The sequence below is a fragment of the Rhipicephalus microplus genome, chromosome 3 (assembly GCF_043290135.1).
Source record: "Rhipicephalus microplus isolate Deutch F79 chromosome 3, USDA_Rmic, whole genome shotgun sequence".
NCBI lineage: Eukaryota > Metazoa > Arthropoda > Arachnida > Ixodida > Ixodidae > Rhipicephalus > Rhipicephalus microplus.
Window position 1 is genome coordinate 229,882,998 of NC_134702.1, and position 24,610 is coordinate 229,907,607.

Sequence of the window (24,610 nt, forward strand, 5' to 3'; positions counted from 1 at the left end):
GCAACGTTTGGCATGGAAAAAACGCGATTTTAGCGTCTATTTGAGCTCAGGTTCACCTCACAAAGGTGTTATAAATTGATTTTGTGCCAGAAATAATGACGCGAGAAGCTTGAAACTTCTAAGATAAGTGAAAAAATAATATCGGATTCCGAAAATGTCAACCTAAAAAAGTTGATTTTTTTGCGATTTTTGGCCTCTTAATACCCGTGTCCCCCTTAAAGAGACACTAAAGTCAAATAACAATTTACGTCAGAGTGAAAGCTCAATCTATGACAACATCTAAAACGACAATATTAACAATATTATCAACAACAGTGCCCTACTTGCCGAGAAATTAAGGTAAATGCACAAGAACCCATGCGCCGCAGTAGGACATTTTCAGAATGATCCCGATGACATCAGACGGACCGCCTACAATTAATCACTAGTAATAGATCTAACTACGCTAAATAAAGAACCTTCCGTGCATCAAGAGATGCTATAAAATGCTGCTTGTTCATTTCTGTTTGATTTATGGGAAAAAGAACCGCCGTTTGTTACCATAGGGAATGGCGCAAGTGGTTCAAAAATTCAATTTTCACGTGGTTACACGAGATAGATGGTGTCATTTAGTGGGGCGCAGTTGAAACAAAAGCGCCTGTAATCCAATGTAAGCCAATGACGAGAAATTGATCAATGGCCATTGTTGCTGCTGTGGTTCTCGCTGATTTCTGTTTGCCGCTACTAGTGCAGTAAAGCCAGGCAACGTTGTGCACGGCAACAGTGACGCGAGACGTACCGCTCGGTCTGCTTCTTGAGGCGGGTAATTTGCCAACCCGATGCAGAGCACTAAAACGTGATTTCATTTCAAAATAGGCCCTTCCTTGGCACAAAAGTAACACTACGAGGTTTCTGGACAGTCATTGCAACAATCAACGTCCACTTAATAGTTGGATTTAGTGTCCCTTTAACAGTTAAACCCCGCTACAATGAAACTCGTAGGTCATGGGAAAAATTTTGTTGTAATGAAATTGAAAAAAATATAGCTGACCTGAGCTAGCAAAAAGAAGAAACTTTTACAGTTAAACCTGCTTATAACGAACCTCTATATAACGAATTCCTCTATATAAATAACAAAGTTTTTTTTTTTGCCGCCGTTACATTATAGAAGTATTTGCAACCTCTATGTAACAAAGTAACAGCGGTAGATAACATTGATATAACGAATTTTCGTCACTGACAATATGGGAATTTCGCCCTGGAATTTGTTATTTTGGTGCGAGCATGCATCTTTCCCTGTTGCCCTGCCACCAACAAAGTGCGAAGCGGCAACGGCGAACTCGTGGCCCGGGTGACTCACAGGCGAGAGCGAGCGCGCTTATGGCACAAAGGTGTGAACAAGGCGGGAAAGCAGGCCTACTACGCCCCACGAGCCTGTTCTTGCCGCCGTGGGGGCAAGCGTGGGTGTGCCCTCCCCTCCCTTCCAAAAAAAAAAAAAAAAAAACTACTTTTATGTTGGCAGTGGCCACACATTCAGTCAGCCTCACATATGAGGGGCTGTGCTGCATATGAAGGGCACTTTACCAAATATTTTCCCGTGGTATCTGTGTTGGGAGATGATTTAGACTCCAACCAAAAGTTTTCGAAAAACCCGACGTTGGATTGGAGATGTTGAATCACCGGATAAATTTCGAAGTGACAGCCATCCTTGAAAGCGAGCCGAGCTGGAGGAGAAAGTTATTACTCGAGTCGTGGCACATATAGAGAACAGCCCATAACATCAACCGCTCTCTCGAAATCCTTCCCCCAGTGTATACACATGGACTTCGCTCCACGGCAAAACGAGAGCGAGAGAGAGAGGGGTAATTACCTACCCCGCGAGTGCTTTGAAGACACCGCTGCTACGTAGCTCCGCAGTCACCCCTGAGGAAGGAACCAAGTCGGTTTCAAAACGTCGGGTTTCTTCAAAACTTTTGGTTGGAGTCTAAGTCATCTCCCAGTTTCATACTCAACCAAACAGACTTCTGTCAAATGTTTACATTCAGTTGTCTGTGTTGTTTTCTCATTTTTAGCGGCGTGCGTGCATGCATGGTTTCACTGCATGCGCATGGTATGGCCCCCTGCGACGGTCAGCTTTGCCTTTTTTGTTGTTTTTTTTAACTGCAGACAACCGTGTTGTCACTACTGAGGGGATGTCAGATAAGGCGCTGATTGAAACTCTCCTAGGCCACGGTGACGACGGATCTTCAGAGGTTGACATGTCACACGCTTCTGTCTTGCGCTACGAGTTTGCGGACCGCAGCTGTAACAATTAGCCGATGAGCTCCGGCAACAACACGACGACGCGTTGATTGCAATAGCTGCAAATTGTAATGTTATACAGTCAAACCTCGTTAAACCGTAGTTGGCCAGAGCTCGGAAAAAGTATGTACTAAACGGTAGTACTGCTTAACCGAAATAGCATCGGGTCGCTCACTTACCTGTCAAAAAAAAGAAACCTTGAGGGAGTGCGATGAAAGAACAAAAAACGTGCAGTAATTTATTAACTTCGCGTGACAAAGTCTGTAACCTTCATTTGACGACGCGGCGGCCTAGCAGGGACGACAGTGGCCTCAAACTCACTTATGCTGTGAGCCAGCTTTTCCGCCAGCCCCCTCTTCTCGGCAAATACCCGCATGACGATGACAATGCGCATCTTCGGCCACTGTCGGACCTGGATCACCCGTGTTGTCGCTTTTCATGTCGTCCTCATCACTATCATTTGGCGACACTTCGACAACCGAGGCAACAATGGCTTCGTTGGACATGTAAGGAGATGTCTGCACATCGCTGTCTGCGTCTCTGAAGTCGGGGAAGAAAATGCCTTCCGTAACGCCTAGCCGCTCCAGCACTTCAGCTAGCAGAGTTTTGCAAGCTTCGTCTACGATGTCCGAAGTCTGGTTGATGGTGTCACTGGCATCATCTGCGTCGCCCGCACACACACTGAAGCCAGCACACTTGAAGCAATTTTGAACTGTCGTTGCTTCAACCTGCCGCCACGAGTAATCGAGCAGGTGAAATCGCCAATCAGGTCGATGGAGAATAATTTGCCACATTCAATGGCGAGAAGAAATCTGCGCAGCAGATTCTTCTTGTAGAGCTGTTTAACAGCTCGAAAGATGCCTTGGTCCAAGGGCTGGGCAATCGCTGTTTTGTTTGGTGGCAGAAACGCAGATTTTTAGGCAGATTTTTTGACCGTGCAGCTTTTAGCCACTTCACCAGCGCCTCCTTTACATCCGAAAACGCCGAACTGCGTAGCCGGCACCTTTTCGCAGTTGCAGCAGCACTGCCAAGCAACTTCTCTCTGGAATTCCAAATTCCACACACCGTGGTTACTGGCAGGTCCTTTTCGCGTGCCAGCACCGATTTTTTCGTGACACTTTCAATAGCACGAATTATGTCCGATTTCTCCTCTATTTTCAGCAGTCGATGCTTTTGTCCCAGCTTCGGCATGACGCAAGTACGAAGCAGCACAAGCACACATACACAACACGTGAAAAACGACGCGAGAGCTGTACGGCACGGATCAACCAGAGAACACCTATGCACGGCGCCAAAGGAACAAAGAAAGCAAAGCAAGCGCACACCGTGTTTGCGTGTTTGTGCAAAGTGCCATCGCGTGGACAACACCAGAAGCCTAGCCAGCTGAGTGCTTCTTGTTGCAGAAAAATCCAAGAGATGGCGCTCACCAACACAGCCGCCATCATCATCAACACAAACAAGCGAGGCGTGTTTCGATCTCTGGGGCTTGCTTTTCTGTCGGGATGCCCAGTGGGGGACGACATGCTGCGGCGATTGCGCAACGAAAATTGGAAAAACTACTTATTAACCGATACATATGCGATAAGCTGGTACGGCGTATGCGGATACAAAATGCATTATGTTCAATGGCCACCGAGTCGGGGATTTGACTTCACTACTTTCAAAATGAAACTACTGTTTACGCGGGTATGGTTTAACGAGGTTTCACTATAGTTCAAAGTAAGGCTGGCAGCCAACTCTTTTGGATCCGATATCGCGGAACTCCTACCACTAAATACGGCTGCTACAAGGAGAAGCGCTCTTTTTACGCAGTCTCTTTGCGTTGAAAGCGCACAGATGCTTGTCGAAATAGCACGCGCGCCAGCGACCATGACCGCGCCCTTAAAGTAAGAGTTCACTGTTGCTACTTAAGTGAACCCTGTACGACTAACCCTCTTTGACAGCACTTCGAACACGCGGGGCTGTGTAATCATATGCGCCCTTCAGGGGATATTGATGGTCCGGCTCATTTGATTGCTGCTTCAGCTGCATTCGCGCGCTTTTACCTTCTTGTAAAAGTGACGATGCGTGAGGGCATGTTATCAAGTTGTCAATGACTAAAGGCAGGTTTGTGTGGATATATAGGCGAAATAAATAGGTATTATTTAGTAATGCTATTGAAGTTAATATATAGTGTGCTTTGCATAAAACATTAATAAAAGCGTGTGATGCACGTAAGTGTATAAAATTGTTTTTTTCTGCCAAAAGAAAACTGTTCAATCCATAGAACATGTTTGTTATCTTACTGTACTAGTCTCTTATTTTGTTTTGATTTTTGACATGTGGGCATACCATGGTCCTTTCAAAATATCACGATTCGCCATGCACTCAGCAGTCTCACCGAAGTCCTTTTGAAAAGTTCCGGCTCTGTTAATTTGTGTCCAAACTCCTCAAGTGAAACTGTGAAATTTGTAAATGTGCTGCATGGGCTCGACTTTCTCTTTGGAGGATGATCTGAAAGAACAGAAGCCAAAGACTCCTTGAGTGAACTCTGCCTTGCGTTTCTCTTTGTCGTGCTGCAGTGTGGTTGAGGCCACCACCGAGTCCAAGAACATCAAGCGTGAAAGCAAGGTGTACTCATTCAAGGAGCAGATGGAGGAGATTGAGCTGAAGAAGGTAAGGACACACCCCAGACGTCTCATGTAGCTCCTGTCCTTTTGCAAGTGTGCATGTGGGTGCATGTTCGGGCGCATTTCGAGGAGTATGTCAATACGGAGCTGAGGAAGGCAGAGGAACAGGCAAAAATACACTTGGGATGGAGGGAGGGTGCAGGACACTGGTGGAATCTTACAGGTCTTGCAGTACGAAAACAATAATGCTTTGGTTTTGTAAGTGAGGAGTGCCAAAACGTTCTACCAAATGTCACCGTTTTGGTACTCCACATCCCTTGCCATCACAGTTCGAGGCATATCAGTGTAATTTTGACTCCAAATGCTTACATCAGAGCCAACATTTTTTTTAGCGGCCAGATGTGCAGCAACATGACTCCTTTGTCAAGAGAAATAGCTCATAGCAGTCGGTATATTGCAAAAAAAAAAAAAAAACACTGTCATGTGGAAGTACACTCGAGCCCGCTTATAACGAACCTGAGCGTGACGCGGCATTCGTTCGCTGTATCCCGTAGTTCGTAGTAAATGAAACACAGCTTTTAAGAAAAGTTGCGAGTGAAAACACATTTTTTGCCCCAAAAAGTCCGTGATGCACGTGTTTCGAAGAGCAAAAGCCATAAGGGCGGTCTCGAGTTCATTCAAGGGGGGACATGGGTCTTAGGACTCTATCATTCATTTTTGAACCAAATGTGACAAAAGTTGGCATGCTTACTTAAGTTTGTTCTCCTGATTCTAAACATGTAGTTATTTTTTCTGTAGCTTCATTAGTTAACTAAATAATCAAGATAACAATTTCTATTGTTCTTACCACAATAGAAAAATAACCACCTGTCAAAAATTCATAAATGACATAGGGATTGACAGTAGAAAGCATAAGACATACAACATAGGAAGCACTTTTTTGATTGAGTCATTATTTTTTACTATACAGTACACTAAATTTTACAGCTCTGAATGTGGCCATTGTGTGGTCACACAAAAGACTAGTTTAAAAAACTTGCATCAAGAGAAACCAAAATCTGCTTCCTATGTTGTGTGCTCCAAACATATAGCTTCATGCTGCAAAAAAGTATTCTATCTGTAATAGTTTCTGACATATTGCAGTAATTTTCATGCAGGGTGTACAAAATTGCCATTTTGAGAAAATGAAGAAAACAAAGAATTCTAACATTTTTAACTGTAAAAATTTATGTACTTAGAATTACATAGCCATTGACATATGAATGAATTCTAGAAAGCCTAAGGAGTGCAATGTTGACAGCTGATCGAAAATTGAATGAGTACTTTTCGAATTACATCACAGTAAAGATTATTGCATGTAACCAAATACAGAAATTTTTTTATTAACAAAAAATGAAGCTGCCCATTAAAATAAGTTCCCAGCATTGTTTTTGTGCACATTTAGCTACATTGTGCAATAACAATTACAGCTCTAGTTGTCTTGGGTCCACTTTTACTGAACAAGCAAAAGAAAGTGGTCAAAATCTGTGCTTCGAGAATAATGCTGTAAAACTTTATTGCGCCGTTCCGAGGAAAAATATCATGGCACCCATACTTTTAGTCAGTTAATATGCACCGGGAATGTAATAGGATTGATTGTTTGCATAAGTGTGTCTTGTCTTCTAGTCCTGTAGCAAGTTGTTGCCGTGTGCTCGTCTGCCTTGAGGCCGCTTATCAATTCGGTGACTGTATTGACGGCGATGTGTGACAAATGTGCGTGCGTCATCTGCGATCCGTCGAATAACACGGCGATGTTTTCCGGCTTGTCCTTACCCGTAAATGTCGCGAGCCAAAGTGGCTCCCTCGCTCATCAATTTCGAGGCTACACGAGTGCCGAGGTGTTAGTTTCCTTTTCACGTAAGACTGCCGCATTTTCGAGCGGAGATCGCGACAACGTTCAGAACACGTCTTTAAAAGCAGTCTACCTGCTGCCAGTAGCCTCCATTGCGGGGGCGGCGAGCACGTTCACCGCGAACGGATTGACTTTCTGTTGCCCGTCGACGCGCGGCATACTCCACTCTGACAACCCGTCGCGCAGTTCAAGGTTCTTTCGTCAGGCGGGGGAAACCGTGGCATCAACGCAATTAGCGATAAGACTGCGCTTCCGTTCCGTCACTGCAAAGATTGATATCTTTTGTAGCTTCACTCCTGCTTTTTACTTGCCATCCTCTAATTGATGAGGCTGCAAAACACAGTCGTTCTCAGTAACGTTGTCGGCAACCAACGGGCTCGTATGTGAGTTAGGCTTACACTGGTGACTCGGCGACCGCTGTTGACCGCGTCGAGTTCGTTATCCTCGTTGTCCTGAGCCATAGCGGGGCTCATTCTAAAGTTCACAGCGAACGAACGTTCACCACACCCGCTTCACAAAATACTTTAGCACGGAAATTCTTTACTGCCGCAGGTAGTCAGGAGCACCATGACAAAATGGCGCATGTCCGTGCACGGCACAATGGGGAAGCAGACGCCGGAAACGCCACTTGGCCAATCGGATGCCTAGGTTTTGTCACGTGCCCCAAGCATCCAATAGAATCGTGCACTAGTGCTTCTCGATGACGGGTTTTTGCTGAAAAACCAATGAGCAAGGGGAGCCAGCCGTGGCGGGAAAGTGAAGATGAAAAACGACCTTTCCAAACGAGACCAAGATGAACATGATAGCTCGTGTGTAACGGCAACAGTTCGACGCAGAAAAATCGCGATTTTAGCGTCAATTTGCGCTCACATTCATTTGCAGGGATGTTATAAATTGATTTTGCACCAGAAATAATGATGCGAGAAGCTAGAAACTTCTCCGACAGGTGCAAAAATAGGTAAAGATTCCGAAAATGTCAGCTTCAAAAAGTCGATTTTTTTGTGATTTTCGGCCTTCTAGTACCCTTGTCCCCCCTCAAAACAGCAGGGTACTCATTCGTCGAGGCCCGTGGCATAAGCTGCATAAGGCACTGGCTCCAAAGTTTCGTCATTCACGCAATCCGATTCCTCCAAATCGCTCTCGACATGTACTTCATTCACAATGCCCCAATCCGTGCCCTGTTCTGCGGTGTCGGCATCATCATCGGCTTTAATTAAACCATCGAAACAGATGTCCCACCCACTCTCCCAGGTCAGTGTTGACGACGCACTAACAAATCGCCGCCGCAGTTCAGAAGTTCAAGGCTCGGCATCGGGCCCGACGTCGACGAAGTCGGCCTCGAGAAAACAGTTTCGCGCGCTTGTAGTCATCACCGCCACCCACGAAATATTCACCATCTCCGCAGCTGAATACCGGGATGCCCGAAGCAGCAAGTTGGATGCCAGGTATAGCTATGAGCAAGCGCTCCGCAATGCGGCACATAACGCGCAGATTACGCTCAAGCCAAGCGGTCACACTTTCGACGTTTTGTTGAGCGGCAGGAAAAAGCGTGCTAGTCCTCCCGTCGGCCATCATGACTGCAAGGGCACACCAGGAGCGAGCAAGACGCGCACGCGCGACACACATGCCAGAATGCGTGGAACAGCTCTGGGCTTGTTTCCAGTCAGGAAACGAAACGAATTCGAGCGGGCTTCACGGAGCGGTGGAGACGGGCGAAGGGGTTGTGATCAAGAGGGGAAAGCAGACTTGCTAGAGAAGGGCAAAAAGTTGCGATAAAGAGAGGGGAGGATGCGGCGGGAGGGTGACCTTAAAAACCAAAACACACGGGAAGCAGGCAGGTTGGGTAGCTTGCTTGAAAGATCCGCAATACTGGCACGTAGAAAAACTTGAAAAGAGTGCCTGCGCGTGCAGTAGTCAAAGCATGGCCGCCTGGATCGGTGCGCGCGGGTGTTCGAAGAATCGGCGGCCGTGGCCAAAAAATCGTTTTGTTGCGCCGGCGGGTTTGAGTGGCCTCATGAACTTTGATATTTCGCGATTCGTTCTGCCAAATTAACAGCCGCTTTCGTGCTTCCGCACGCGCGCAGAAGGCATGCTTAGTCGAGTGCAAAGTGAGCGAGAACAAGTCCTAAACACGAAACGAATGGCAAATAATTAGAGTCGGTGGGGTAGCGTACGCGCGTGCACTAGACGCAGACTATCGGATACAGTCGGTGGCCGACGTTGTTGGAAAATGGTCTGGTCACTCCAGGCCGGCAACGCCAACGACAGTACCAGCGATCAAAAACAGGGTAGATGGCTCACCGGTCTTTGAAAGATCAGTGGCAGTGTGAAAACACGGGCCTCGTCTGGCGATGCGGGGTGCTCAGAGTAGCGAAGGGACAAAGGACGGAGGGGTGCATAACAAAAAGCAGTCGGGGCATGGAGGAAGGAAACAACTTTCCTTCCTCCATGGGTTGGGGAGAGCGGCAACTGGAGGGTCGCGGAGGCATGGTCAGCGTTTAGCAATAAAAATGTATGGGCACCTCGCTGATGCCTGATCGGTGGTCGAAATTGGTTTTCCGGGAAGTCGGCACACCGCTGACTTCGTTCGCTATAACCGATCAGCGACGCGCGGAGACGTTCGTTGTAAATGCGATTTTGTGCCGTTGAACCAATGTATATTTTCACGGTCACGCTGATATTGTTCGTTCTAAGCGAAAGTTCGTTTTAAGTGGGGCCGTTTTATGTGGGCTCGACTGTATATGAATGCACAGGGTAGAAGGAGGGAAGCGCTTCATAGGAAAGACGCTCAATTTGCAGCTGCAGCTCTATAAGAAAAAAATTTATTGTACGAGAACACCAAAGCACGCAGGCGCAACGGACTATCAATGAAAAACGTCACCACTACAAAAGGTGTGTTTCTTTTCAACTACCTGAAACACACACTTCTTTGTCACTTAGCGCAGCCAAGGGAACACTGATACACATGCTTGCGTTTGCCATAAACTGTCTGCCCTGCTTCCGTGATTTCTCTGGTCAATCTGAATTCAGATTTACTCAGATTTTACATTAAACTTGCACTTGTAAGTTGAGTGTCTTTTATGTCAAGTGCTTTCTTCCTTCTACCTTGTGCGCACATATACACTCCAACCATGTTAATGTTACGGGATATAATGAAATAATGGATAAAACAAAGTGAATGGAATTCCCCTTGAAAGCTTCATTGAGAACCATGCATTTTAAACCTCGTTCTAACGAAGTAAAGTTGACCAGTAAATGGATATAACAAACTAAATTAGTCTATAAAATAGTCTATCCAAAAAAAAAAAAAACAACCGTATTGTGTCAAGTATATCATTTTCTGCAGAGTTTGACGCTCGTTCGGCGCGGCTGTTTCAAAACTACCGCACCGACCTTACAGCCACGCCACACGCGGTCGGGAGAGCCGTCTTCACGCAGCCAGCGGAAAGGATCGAGGAAGCGCTGAGCGGGTCACATGACCAAGAAGTGGCGCCGTGGTGCAAAGCGATTGCGTCTACGGCAACGACTGCGTCTCCGCTGCTACCCTCTACACTGAGAAAGGAAGACTCTCCGCAACAGCTTTCTTTTTTTTCCTCTCCGCGCGCCGCCTTGAAAGGAGAAGGGTCTCTACGTGCAGAGACGGAAAAGGGAGAAGCATGACACAGGCGCGTCGCAGATCGGCATTTGAGAGAGAGCAAACAATCCGCCACAATCTTTTCTTTTCTTTTTCTTCTTTGTTGCATGTTGGGCATGTTTGGGCATGTTGCTGAGAGCATTTTCGGAGCGCGGTATATTCGAATTGACCATCGCAAGTGCTTGCGCGTTCGAATTAGCGGCCTTTTCGCCCATTGGAATAGAGATACCTTTGACGGGACCTCAGCGTGAGTTCAAATTAACCGGAAGTTTGAATTAAGCGTGTTCGAAATAATGAGGTTCGACTGTGTTTATTTTCTGTCGCACGTGTGGTCACGTAGCAGTACATAGGGCCATGAGGCGGTTTTCTTCTTTGCATGCTTATAGGTGTGCGCCCATCTGAGCAGACATTGCCACAAACTGTTATAATCGATATATTGAAATAATGGATATAACGAAATAATTGTGGCTTCCCTTCAACTTCGTTATAACGAGGTTAGAGTGTACATCTAGATTATGTTGCTGTCGCGATTTACCTCAGGAGCGCTTGCAGTGAATGGAGTTGAGGGAAAGATACGAGTCTGTGGTAACACGGCAAACCCATTTTAATACTAAACAGAACAGCAAATAGAGAGATGCACACAATTATCAGCTATAGAAGGAAACCGTAACTAATGTCGATCCAAGACAAGTTCAATTTTTAGCTCTAATCTGTCTTTAGCCAAGATGGCATCTCGGTCGCTACTTTGATGCGCTCTCACAATAGTAGAATATTCTTACTGTTCAGATGCCACTCTCACTACTACTACGAAGTGGTACCGTCTTGCCGTCATCATCGGCGGCGTGCATACGCTTGACGATTCACTCGTCTGCATTGCCGGTGTCCGTCATCTTCGGCCCGCTTGGTCAAACCCAACTCGCCCATGGACTCGTTAGTGGTGCACTCTGATCACTGGTGTGTGTCTCACTCGTTCTGGCTTGAAGTGGAAGAGCTGTTGTCCCCCCAGGAACTGCTGTGCAAGGTTGCGGCAAGTACGGGCAGTCTCGCTCGACTCTTCCGAGATGGACGGCCACTTCCCGGGCTCTCATGCCGACATCCTTCAGAACTGGGCTGCTACTGCTTTCGTTACTGAGCGACGCTGGCATTCCTGACCTTCACAGTTCGAAGCTCCACAGCACAGTGCCAGCTCATCTGTGATTTTAATCACGGCTGTGGTCGCATGTCACGTGCCTTGTTGTGCAATCTCATTTGTGAATATGACGCGTATGCGCACCATCGGGAGTTTCGTGCACGGTTCTCGCATATCAGCACCCGGCACGTGCCTCGCGCCTTCTTACTCGCGACAGTTGCACCAACTGGCCCAGCATTCCACTATTTCAAAAAACAATGTCGCATTCCAATTCGTCAGTAATGTATGTGCCAGCATGTGCATAGTTTCCTTGCCCAGATGTGTTGTCATGTGCTGTGTGTGTGCAGGAGCTTGAGGCCAAGAAGAAAAGCAAGGTACAAGAGCCTGAGCTGACCAAGAAACAGAAGGAGGTGATGGACGCCCAGCTCCAGAAGGAGCATGCCATACGTCTGCGCATACGCAAGGTACGGCTTTGAATTTTTTGCTTCGGTACGCATGGCTATGCCTTGTGGGCGGAAGAGCCTTATATTCCTGTAAAAGATGTATCAAAAGTTCTGTTGCCGACACAATCATTCAGCGTAAAGGCTGAGTGCAATAAAGCTCAACCCTGCGAGCTGAGCTGATAATTATGGTTCAGAGGGAAAGTATGCGATTTCATTGCCCAATCTATCACCCTCAACTGCGTTTCCCTTCTTAGAGTGTCCACTCTATTGCTTTGATCACTGGTTCTCTGTCCTATGCATTATGTAGTTACCACAGGTCCCGTCCTTTAATTTGACGCCTTTTAGAATATCTTTACGTGGAAATAACAGTAGACAGTCCACAGCCACAACACGACTCGCCAACAATGTCAACCTCTTCGTTCTCAGTCTGAGGCACCCTTTTTGGGTATGTCCCACTATGCCTTGTTACTGTCAGCCAAAACCACGTAACACAACCCACGGCTGCAAATGCGCCGACGTGGCGAGCTTACGGGGCCACAGCAAGAGCAGTGTGTTAACGCTTGAGCCTTGATACGTGGACGACGTCCCGGGACAGCAGAGCAGAAGAGGTTGATGGATCATCAGGAACAATTTCATATGTAGTGTCAGTCACTCGTCTAAGCTTGCGATATGGGCCCGTGAAATGAGAGAGAAGCTTCTCTGAAAGGCCTGCATGTCGAGCGCAGGAGACCGAAGAAGAACGAGGGAACCTGTTGGAAAGTGTTCGTCGCAATGCCGCTTGTCATATTGATGCTTCTGCGAGTCTTGGGACGCCGTTAATCTGCTGCGGGCAAGCTGGTGAGCATGGTCAGCTCGGGCAATGGTGTCGCATAAATATTCAGAAGTAGACTGCGCAGCGGCCAGCAGGAAGGTATCCAATGGTAATGTTGGTTCACGTCCAAACAGAAGGTAAAATGGGGAGTACCAGCAGTGTCATGCCGGGAGGAATTGTACGTGAACGTCACGTAGGGTAGTGTGAGGTCTCAATCACGATAGTCAGCCAAGACGTATTTCAATAGCATGTCCGTCGGGGTGTGGTTTAAACATTCTGCAAGCTTGTTTGTCTGGGGGTAGAGCAGAAACGCGGAATATCGTCAACCACTTTCGAAAAGAATGTATGGCCTCCGTCTGTAAGCAGTTCACGAGGGGCTCCCTGCACTAAAATGAGATCGCGTAGTAGAAAATCGGCGACGTCTGTAGCGCAGCTTGTTGGCTTGGCTCGCGTAAGTGCATAACGGGTCGCATAATCTGTAGCAACCGCGACCCACTTGTTTCCGGAGGCGGATGTTGGGAAGGGACTGAGAAGGTCCAAACCAACACGAAAGAAGGGCTTTGATGGAATGTCGATGGGCTGAAGATACCCGGCAGGGCGTCCCAACGGCTTTTTGTGCGGTGCTGGCAAATCTCACAAGCATTGACATAACGCCGTACAGAGCATAAAAGGCCAGGCCAGTTGAAGCGACGGCGCACACGGTCATATGTGCGAGAGAGACACCACAATGACCTGCGGTTGGCGCGTCATGCAGCTCGCAGAGGACACTGGAGCGCAGGTGCTTTGGTATTACTGGAAGTAGGTCGTGAGTGACGGGCGATAAATTATGCCAATATAAGGTGTGGTCCTTTAAACATGCGAACAGAAGCGTCGTACAGTGAAAATTCCAGCCGTTGTATTAGGCAGCTGATATCCGGATCGCGACGCTGCTCGTCACAGAGATGAAGCTACTGGGAGATAGTAAGGACGCAACCGACGGAATCAGTGCTCGTAGAGTCGCAGTTGGCCACAGGGTAGCATGACAGTCAATCCACATCTTTGTGCTGTATTCCTGACATACACTACGGTGTAAGAATACTCTTGGAGGCGGAGTGCCCAGCGGGCGAGACGACCTGTGAATTCTTTGAGGGAGGCGAGCCAGCAAAGGGCGTGGTAGTCGGTGAGAACTATAAATGAGTGGCCGTATAAGTAAGGGCGAAATTTCGCTACTGTCCATACCAGCGCTAGGCATTCGCGCTCTGTGATGGAATAATTTCGTTCCGAGGAGGACAGCAGCCTGCTGGCATAAGCTATCACACGATGCTGCCCGTGTTGTCGCTGAGCCAACACAGCGCCTATTCTGTAACCTTTGGCATCGATGCGGACTTCAGTCGGTGCAGTAGGGTTGAAGTGAGCCAGAACAGGAGAGGAAGTGAGCAAAGTGGTGATATAGGAGAAAGCTCCTGCTTGCGAGGGACCTCAGGTAAACGTCTCATCTGGTTTGAGTAAATATGTTAGGGGCCGAGGAATTTTCGCTAAGTTCTTAATGAACCGCCAAAAGTAGGAGCAGAGCCCCACAAAGCTGCGGACATCTTTGGCGGTTTTGGCACAGGATGCCCTGTTAGCGTGAGCCAAAACCACGTAACAATATCATCTACCATTGTTTGTTCTCTTATCTACACTGCTGTCTTCCAAACTTTTATTATTGTTACGTGTATGATTTCCCCATTCATAAGGCATTCCATGCTCCTTAAAAGGGGGAGCGTGGCCTTTTTAAGTCAAACTATTTTGACAGTCTATTTTTAAAGAAGCATATATTTGACCAAGTAAGTGCTATATAAGCTACCTCCTCTGCAGTTATCATCTTCTAGTTCATCATACCCCTTCGAATCAAATACAGTGAAATTTTGGTGATTCAAATCTTCTGGTGTTACGAACAATATTAGCATCATCCAAAATTTTCATCACCAGAAAGCATGGAAAATCAGAATGCTACCAGTAAGCGAAGAAAGAAATCCAACAAGCATTTTCATTGATTGTTTTGTCTGTGTCGTAGCGTCATGAACAGCTGTGATCGGCGGCCGGTAAATTTGTTGGAAATCGGCAATCATACTTGTACTCGTCAATATATGGCATGTGCTTGTGTGTAATCAATGAAACAGATGTGTAGCGAGCCATGGTAGTTAGTAACCTCTTTTTAATCTACGTACACTTTTTCTTATAACTCCTGAGTACTGCAGCAAAAGTGAATTAAGGAACGCTTTGCACACTGTCTCAGACATGTAGGCTGCACGCTTTAGGAAGGCAGCGTGCATTTACATTTCAGAATGGAGAGAGAAATTGTAGAAACTTGTTGTATCCTGAAGTTTGGTTGTGTGCTTGTGCTGTGTGATTTGTTTATGCTACCGCCTCTTGACACCTGTTTGTTTCACATCAAGTAGAAACCAGCTTCCCAAAACACATCTTGCCATACACAGAGCGCTCATGCTGGAGCTCAAGGGAAAAGGGAAAGGGTAGAACAGCAGTGCATGTCTCAGCGTTGTGTGGCAGCACTACTGCAGCATGACATAGAGGCGAATTATCATGCCCGCCTAATGAACCCTCCCACCAAACTGACCTCATCTTTTCTGAAAAAAAAAAAAAAAAAGGGTGGGCTTATTACCCGAGTAAATCCGTTATGTCCTGCGTAATTGAGCAATGGCAGCATTTAAACATTTCTTTGTCAAGGTATATCTTGGATCATTTATGCAGCGTACATTGTATTCTGGGTTATATTTATTTAATAGTCATTCAAATTGTTTTAGCTAGTTTTAGTGTTTTAGTGACTTATTGCTGGCAGAAAGTCTAGGTGTGTGGGGTAGTGCCGCTTTAAACCTACTGCACGATTTTAGTAGGCGGCGACTTCTGTGTGCTCAGGCACCGATCCCTGCTACCTCAATTGTTGTGCGAGATTATGTTCAGAGTGCACCGCTTTGCAGAAACGAAACCAGCTCGTTGTTGCGGAGTTGAGCGTGGTTCGCGGGCACCGAGACAGTAATGGTAGCACACGCTTTCATGAGGCGACAGCTTAAAACGCACCTCCATTCGCTGCCAGAATCGCTAGAGCATTGTTTGCAGGAAGCTCACACAATTGCATTAACGCAACAGCCTTCTCGCCGCATCTGGCACGGTCTGAAGTGGAGTGGACGCTAGGGGCTCGGTATGGTGTGTAGGGTAAGTAAGCGAAGAGCTGCACGTAACTAACCAGTGGACGATCGGCTCCCTGTGATATACAGTCTATCAAAAAAACAGTGTCAGTTTCTGCTAAGTAGCAGATTGTGGTACACATTCATTGCGGACAGCGGATAATGTCTGTCTTGTAGCTGTGTTGGTCGCTGCATTGGCTGCGTAATCAGGACCCCGCAGTGGTTTCGAAAGGCTCTTTGGTGTCGCCACCGCGTGCCATCAAACGGATGTGCGACAATGCCGATCATTTCTGAACAATGGCAAAAAGAAAGGAATGGTGTCGGGGGTGGGCAGTTTAGGCAATGTTTGCCGTGGCGCTGTATTTATTATTTCTTTAGTGGTGATGATGCATGTAAAGAAACGCAAATTGGTACTTTGTAAGAGGCATGTGCAAGGGGGGTGGGGACAGGGGGGCACATAGCCAGCCCTATACATTGACATGATAAGGAGGGGGGAGGAGGCCACGAAGTCAACCCCATACATTGATATGTGATATGCCCCCCCCCCCCCCCCAGCCCTATACATTGATATGATAAGGAGGTGGGGGAAGAGAAGGTCACTAAGTCAACCCCATACATTGATATGCCTCCCCCCCCAAAGGGCAACCCTGCACACTCTTATGTACTTGATGGTTAATGCATTTACTATAACGAGCTTTGAATGTGCTGTGCTCATGTGTGTGTGTGAGTGAGTGCGTGGGCTGGCTGCTATGAACTTCATGCTGCAGCTAGCTTGTTGGTGCAATCTCCTTCATGATCGTGTGTTACTGCTTCTGTACGTAATCCTACTTGTATGTTTTTTTTCTTATTTTGTGGGCTTGCCGCTTCCGGATAAGTTATTACGTAAACTGAGTGAAGGAAAGTGCAAATTAAGGGAGTCGTTTTTTTTTGTTAGACACAATATTAATGAGAACTAACAGTAGCATACCTTGTTGTTGTGCGAGTTGGTGCCTTAGTTTGCTGAACATTTCGTAACTGGCGCAATGCTGGGAACATTTTGTAACTGGCGCAATGCTGGGAACATGAAAATAAGGGGAGGAAAGAGGCAGATAGGCACCAACCTACCAACTGCTTACTGCCAGTGTCGGCTGAAAAGCCGGTGAACTTCCACACATGCACAGAGGCTTCTGTAGAAGAGTTATCACAGACATGTCATCATGTGATGACATGTCTGCGGTAACTTTTCCTGACAATAATGCCAGGGAAAGCATAGGGGCTGTTGTTAGGCGTACCGTATTTACCGTGCCCTCGTTTGTAACACGGACTCTGTTTTTACGACGAAAAAAAAAGAAGTAAGACATCGATTGCAACGCGCACCCATTTTTCTCGTTGGCCCGCACGATCACACTACTCGGGAAAACGACTCCTTTCGGGAGCGTCTTCCGTTTAAATATGAGGTACGGGGGAAGCTTGTGCCTATCTGACGTGCAACGAAGCATTGCCGTCACTCTTGTTTTATCGTGGCCCGATGTCAGCATGCGAACTTGCTTCGCCCCCTTCTTCTCGGCGATTGTGGTGCCAGACATGTCGAAGTAAAGAGGCGTCTGATCGGCACTCCCGATTTGCCCAAGCAGGTAGCCGTTGTTTTGCCGCAAGTTTAGGATGAACCTCTGAAAACTGTGAAGCTTTTCTTCGTACTCCTCCGGCAAGTTTTGGCGCATGCCCGTTCGCTTTCGGAGGGAAAAGCCTTTCCTCTTCATAAAGTTAGTTAGCCAGCACCTGCTTGCTTCGAGCTGGCTCCGCGTTAGCCCTTTGTCTAAAGCTAACTGCATAGCCCGCACTTAGAGCAGTTCTGTCGTCATGGGCCGTTGTAACTGCATAGCCCGCACTTAGAGCAGTTCTGTCGTCATGGGCCGTTGTGCCGCTCGCTGCTCAAGCACATACTCGGTGAGCAGCTCTTCAATTTGCGGAAACCGACCCTGCTGTGGTCCACTGAAGCCTTTGCCTGAATCTTTGACAATCTTCTGCTTTTGTTTCTGCCAGTCCCACACGCACGTTTTGGGAACTCTGAACGACCGCGATGCGGCCCGATTTCCGTCTGTTTCGGCAAATGCGATGACTTTTCTTTTAAAAGCGGCATCGTGGTGCACTCGTCGAGTTTCTGGAGTCGGCCCTTTCATGTCGTCGATGCTAATGAACTACAAGATGACGAACTCCTCAGCACACGTACGAAAGGCTGCACATGGGAAACACATAGGCTGAAATGACCGACGCGCCATGCTGAAGTACGTAGGGGGCGGTGATTTTGGAAATGCCGATGGCAATAGAATGACCGTATTCATATTTTTTCGCACTCGATTTTAACGCGCACACGATTTATGAACTCGCTTAACCGGAAAAAAGGTGCACGTTAGATTCGAGTAATTACGGTAAATGTAATGCAAATATGGAGAAAGGTTGATGAAAAGCTAACTTGCCACTGGCAGGATCCAAACCTGCGACTTTAGAGTAACGCGTACTATGCTCTACCTCTGAGCTGCATTAACACTTTCGTGATCACGAGAACTTTGGCTATTCTTGGGTAGTCGAGATACCCTTATTTTTTTATGGCACCCAATGTTACTGATGTTAATGTTTATGGTGTCAAATTGTAGAGGTAAGAGTTATCTTTCAAACACGGTCAGTTTTGAACCCACAAATTTATTAACAATAATATGAAAAAAATTATTAAATAAAAAATATTGTAAACTTGAACAAAGAAATTTCATAGAACCATTAACACTACTCTGAACAGGCTAAACATAGAAGGAAATCAAAACATACATTTTAAGAGCAAGGAGCACGCACATTTATCCTGTAAATACAAGTGCTATAAATACAAAAGCTTTTGTGTACATAAAATAACATTACACGTAGTGTATTTCATGCCACTGGCCGAAGCAGTTTCGTGATGTTGCAAAACACAGGTTTGCTACGCATGTTTCAAAGAAAACACTCGCTTTCTGTTCAACTTTTCTTTGTTCATAGCATAATTTACAGTTCCTGATATTTTTTTTTTTGCTGGTGCCGTTAGTTCTGAGGGGCGTTCTGTGTGGGAGCATCAAGATGGACCGTGGGACCTCCAAGAACAGTCTCTCTCTCTCGCTTTACTTCGGCTTCTGAAATATATGCGTCCGAGCATATTTATTTGTGCTTTTGCATAGCTGTCCGATAACTTGAACAGAAAAAACAAAAAGTCGACAGCGTTCACGAAGCGCCGCGCGGCACTAGGTAACGCGGTTCTAAGGTTCACTTCCGGCTGCCTCTGTGCACGAAACTGCACTCCCTGCGCTGCCGCTGGCAAGTAGTCCTCCCCGAAGCAAGTGGACGCCCCACAGATAAGAGCCCTAACCTTCAGAACACATCGGATCAACTTACACCGACGCGCCCAGGCAATAACGCGGCCTGAGCACAAAGCTAAACTCATTGTTTCATGACCGCTGATGTTTCAGGACGGTTTGACGAACTTTTGTTGTCCACGCTGAAATCAAGTGCCGATGTCATCTTACTAGCCTGTGCTTTTGTTGTCATTTGAATATTCCAGCCGAAATGCACGAGAATCCCCCGAAATTCGCTGGTTTCGCGAAGTGGTTGCAGGCGATGTCGACGCCATGATTGAAACTATGCGAGCGCACTCGCGCGCATGGAAAGGCGCTTCAAGATCACCACACAGTGAAAAAAGAGAAACACAAAAGCGAAACTGATAAAATACTTTTTCTTTTACACGTTAGACAGCGCAAAATGTCCATGAGCGTTCGAAACAGGGCAGATATTGAAGTTGTAAACATCGAAAACATACTATAGATGGGGATAGGTGCGATCACAAAAGTGTTAAACTAAAGCTAAATTTTTTCCCTTCGCGTATGTCATGGAAAGCCCGTGCGTGCTCCAAACAGAGGTAGCTGCTCCAAAAGCAGATCTTGCCTGCTTCAGTGGCTGCTTCAAAATGCTGGAAGGCATTCACACCGCTGGACCGGTTATTTTCCTTACGATGCTGACAATTCTTTTGGTAAATTCGCATGCAGCTTGCTGGCTCAGTGGAGCGTGCTATGCTGTTGCTGGATGCGGTGATGGCGGCCCCTGCATCCACAGTCTGCCAGTACGGGGCACCCCTGTTCCCACAGCTGGTGCAGGCCCTGACAGCCCTGTTCAACAGTCGTCTGGCAGCACCTATTGTGGTCCCTGCCTACCTGCGCCTCAAGGACATTCTCTTCACACCTGACCTGCGACAGTTTGGTCAGTTGCTCTGGCAGGGCTGGCAGCACATATTGAGAGTGCTGCTAGATTTAGATAGGTGCAAGTCATACTTTGCCTTTTGCAACCTTAAATTTTGCCTTGTTAATAGCAGTGGTGGGAAATCTGCCTATTGCGTCAATCTGTGCCAACCGTAAATTACTGCGCCATACTGCTCCAAAAGAGTCTTTTTTCTGTCCGATTTGAGTCATAACTACGCCACAAAATGGTTTTGGAACCGAAAGTAATATTCACAGCACGCATGTGAGCATATATTACGTCATGGTCGCCATCTTGTACACTTTTGCTGTTGCAATTGCGTGCCCTTGCGTAGCTGAAGATCGCAAAATAGCCCAATGAATTATTCCCACTTTCGCGGGATTGCGGTGGTGCTCTTTCTGATAATCAGTGGCAAAGATCGAAGGCAATGTGGCGACCACCGAAAAGTGCACCAGTATGACATCGCTGATAAAAACCGTACGTGTCTGGCATAGCGCCGCTTTAAGCCTACTGCACGCTTTTAATAGATCGTGACTACATTGTGCACAGGGGCGCCGATCGCTGCCGCCTCAATCGGTCTAGTACGAGACCGTGTTCAGTGTGCACTGCTTTGCAGAAACGAAAGTAGCTCGCTGTTGCAGAGTTGAGCGTTGTGGATCGCGGGCACCGAGACAGTACGCTTTCATTACGCGACAACCCAAATGCGCCTCAGTCGCCAGGGCCGCTAGGGCAGTGCTTGCGGAAAGTTCGTATCGTTGCATTAATGCAATAGCTTTCTTGTCGCATCTGTACGCGGTCTGAAGCCGAGTTGGTGCAAGTGGCTTGGTAAGGCGTGTACGCTAAGTAGGTGAAACGTTGCACACTACTAGCCAGTAGACGACATGCTCCCTACGACCGTACCACGTCTCAAAAGAATCGCAGCATATCTACGGAGTGAATGATAACGGATGGGGCAAATCGTCCATCTGTGCATCTGTCTGTGCTTCTGTCGGTCTGTCCGTGTGTGTGTCTGTGCATGCATCTGTTCATCCGTCCGGGCATCCATCCGTGCGTCTGTTCGTTCATGCTATCGTCCGTGCGTTTGTCCTATTGCACTCACACGTCTAATGGACTAACACCATCTAGGAAATGAAACGAGAAGTGGTGATGAGACAGTGTTATCTATTATATGGTTCTGGAGATGCTGCGGGTTAAATCTGACAGAAAACAAGGTTAGTCTAAGCGGAGCTTCACCCATAAAAAGCTGTCTCTGTTTTTGCTAATTAGCAGATCGCAGTGCGTTTTTATCGCAGACAGGGGCTTATGTCTGTTTTGTTGCTATGCAGGTCACTGCAGCAGCTGCGTATCCTGGATTCTGCAGTAGTTTTGAAATGCTTCTTGATGTCGTCACCGTGTGCCATTCAACGGCCGTGGGATAGTGCCAGTCATTTCTAAAATTTTTGCAAACAGGAAGAAATGGTTTTGTGGTGGACAGTTTAAGGAATATTTGCTGTGGCACTATATTTATTTATTACTTCTTTAGCAGCGATGGCGAACGTAAAGAGATGCGAATTGGTTTTTGGTGGTTAATGCATACTACATTTAGTGTGCAGATAGCCGCGTTCTCAACGTTGTACATATTAACGAAGTTTTACTGTAAAAAGCTTTAAATGTGTGCAAGGAGGGGGGGGGGGGGGGGGCATAGGCATGCTCAAAGTTCCCCTTCAAGAGGAGGGGGCAAAGGTTCGTCGCAGCACCCCGCTCCCTATCATGTCAATCTACGGGGCTGGCTTTGCGCCCCCCCCTCGCCTATCATTAGGCACGCCTATGTGATTGAGTGTGCGCGCGCGCTGTTAAAACTTCATGCTGCAGGTAGATTAATCGTCGGTGCAATATCTTTCACTGTTTTATGACACCGCTTCTGTATTTAATCCTGCTTTTGTTTATATTTTGTGCTTATTTCGTGGGCCTGCTGCTTCTGTATAAATGATTACATAAACTGAGGGGACTATAAGCTAAATTAAGGCTAAGTTTTCTTCCTCTGTGTATGTCATAAAAAGCCCGTGCATGTTACAAACACAGAGATAGCTGCTCCAAAAGCAGATTTTGCCTGCTACAAATGCTGGATGGCATTCTCGCCACTGTAATAGCCAGTAAAGCGCCTTTACAAATGTTAACCTGCGTCCACATTTGTGAATAATTTCCTAAGCAAATTACACTGCAGTAAATGAGTTAGTCTCAATGAAAACTTGTGCCTTTGTTGGCCAGGGTGTCCGTAAAAGGCGCCCTGGGCAACAAAAGCAAGAGTGTGACTGAGCATATGTGAGTGAGCAGATTTCCTGTTCAGTCACTTTCTCTCAAACTGTTCCTGTGCTGCCCCTCGGAGAAAGTTGCAATTTAGGTTTTGGCATGTTGTTTGTTACTGTAAATTGGCAATGAGTGCCATATTTAACTTACTTATACTTTTTTATTTTCATAGTTTGTGATTCTTGTTCGAATTGCCGTCTAGTGGTAGCAGTTGTGTTTCACTGCAACAATTGATACTTTAGCTATGCATTACCCCTGCGAGGGGTCTTACGACGGCTGAAAAGTAGCAGTGTCGACTGTCCGTTCGCTCCTGTCTCTGCCTTCAGCTGCATCGGTGGGCTACTTGATGCTGCGGTTAGCAAAGCCCTGCTGCGAGGTGGATCCTCGGTGGACGGAAGAGGACTTGGACGCCTGCATGCAACGGGTGGTCACCCGCTTCCACGACCTGTCCTGTTCTCCTACGGGTGCCCGTCGCCTACCGAGCCCGGCGTTCTGCTTTACCTTCCCGTTGCTGCGCCTGATGCTGAGCAGCCCCGACACCAACGACATCCTGCTCACGCAGTGCCTGCAAGTGCTGTCGGCGCACTCGGTCATGCGCTGCACCGAACGTTTCAGTGTGGTCAGTGAGCTTTCTTGCTGTTGTTAGCAAGGTTCTTTGCTGGTAGAGTGGGATAACGTGTGTGACTGGGCCAGTGTTTATATGTTGAAAAAAAAAATGAAAATGATGCAACAGTAGACTACAGTTGCATCCATTTATAAGTGACCTCACGGGTGGAACAGCTGTGCCATTGTGCGCCAAACTTGTTTACCTGTGCCATCTTGCGCTGAACTGCCCCTGTTGCACCTAACTCGTCCATCAGTGCCCTACTGCGCTCCAGCGCCCGAATTCAGCCGCAAGGTGCAACTGCCATCAAGCCTCGTGCCTAAAAACGTGGCTGAAACTTGCTCTCAGTTTCATCAAAGCAGTTACAGTTTCAGTTTCGCCAAGGCTGTGATCGCTCGAGCAAAAGCTGTGAACTTTGGTGCGGTCGCGACGGCTGGTGCTTTCTATCCATGCCCTGCACTCTCAACTTAAAGACTGTGTAGAAAAAGGTATGCCTTCCTGGCGTGGCTGTATTCTCTTACACCTGCGTTTTGTAGTCAGGCGGTATCGGTTCCAAAAGAGTTAGCTGCCAGCCTTCACGTAACATAACAATTTGTTGCTATCGCATTTATTGCTTTGCCCTTGTGATGAGACCGTCATATATTTTTATAACTGGATGGCACCATTAACAAAAGAAAAAAAAAGGATGGCAATAAAAGTGCTCAAAATAAGCGTAATGGTGTCCAGTTCCTGGAACAGCCTAGCAAAGACAAGTGCACCTGACTGCGCATCAAGCACACACGGGTATTCTCATTCATTTTGCTGCCGTGCTTCATTATACAGCATTATTGACTTGGTGGTTGACGCTAGTGCATTTTGGTTTCAAAAGTGGACTTCTGTATATAGCTAAGAAAGTCACAGTATCACCGTGAGGGCAAAACAAAAAATACGATAGCAAAAAATTAGAATGTTTTTTGAAGTGATGCTGCCAGCTAACTCTGTTGGATTTGATATCACATAACTCTACAAAACGCTAATACCGGCACTCCAGGGAGGGTAGCAATTTTCGCATAGTCTCTTTGTGATGAGAGCACGGCACGTAGAAGTGTCTGCGAGTCGCCCCCAGATGGCTGCTGAGCTAACGCACATGGCAGCAATCATGTTGCGAGCACACAGTGCTCTAAAAAGAAAAGAAATTTATGTTCATGTACGAGTTTGGATTGGATAAAATAATGAATAAACAATTGCTGGGGTTTTAAGTCCTAAAACACATATATGATTGTGAGAGATGCTATAGTGAAGGGCTGTGGAAAATTTTGACCATGTGTTGTTTTTAATGTGCGCCTCAATCTACCGTATAAACCGGACTATAAGTCGAGTGGGAATATAGGTCAATCCACCAAGTTCAGGTTACCGAAAAAAAAAAAAAGGAAAACAACCCAAAACTGCCGAACCACATTTATTTGCAAATTGGGCGCACCGCACCCCGATCGTTGGAGCTTCCCTCAACCACCATCGCAACTGCTCCT

General features: G+C 46.9%; 1 protein-coding gene across 1 annotated transcript in view; it reads left to right on the forward strand.

The window, feature by feature from the left end:
* LOC119167548 (lethal (3) 80Fj) overlaps positions 1-24,610 on the forward strand; it is a 331,845-nt gene that overhangs the window by 107,929 nt on the left and 199,306 nt on the right. Inside the window, exons 21-24 of the mRNA XM_037419055.2 lie at positions 4,842-4,935; positions 11,891-12,007; positions 20,005-20,215; positions 22,825-23,117. Coding sequence (XP_037274952.2) covers positions 4,842-4,935; positions 11,891-12,007; positions 20,005-20,215; positions 22,825-23,117 — 715 coding nt within the window. The remainder of the gene's footprint in view (positions 1-4,841; positions 4,936-11,890; positions 12,008-20,004; positions 20,216-22,824; positions 23,118-24,610) is intronic.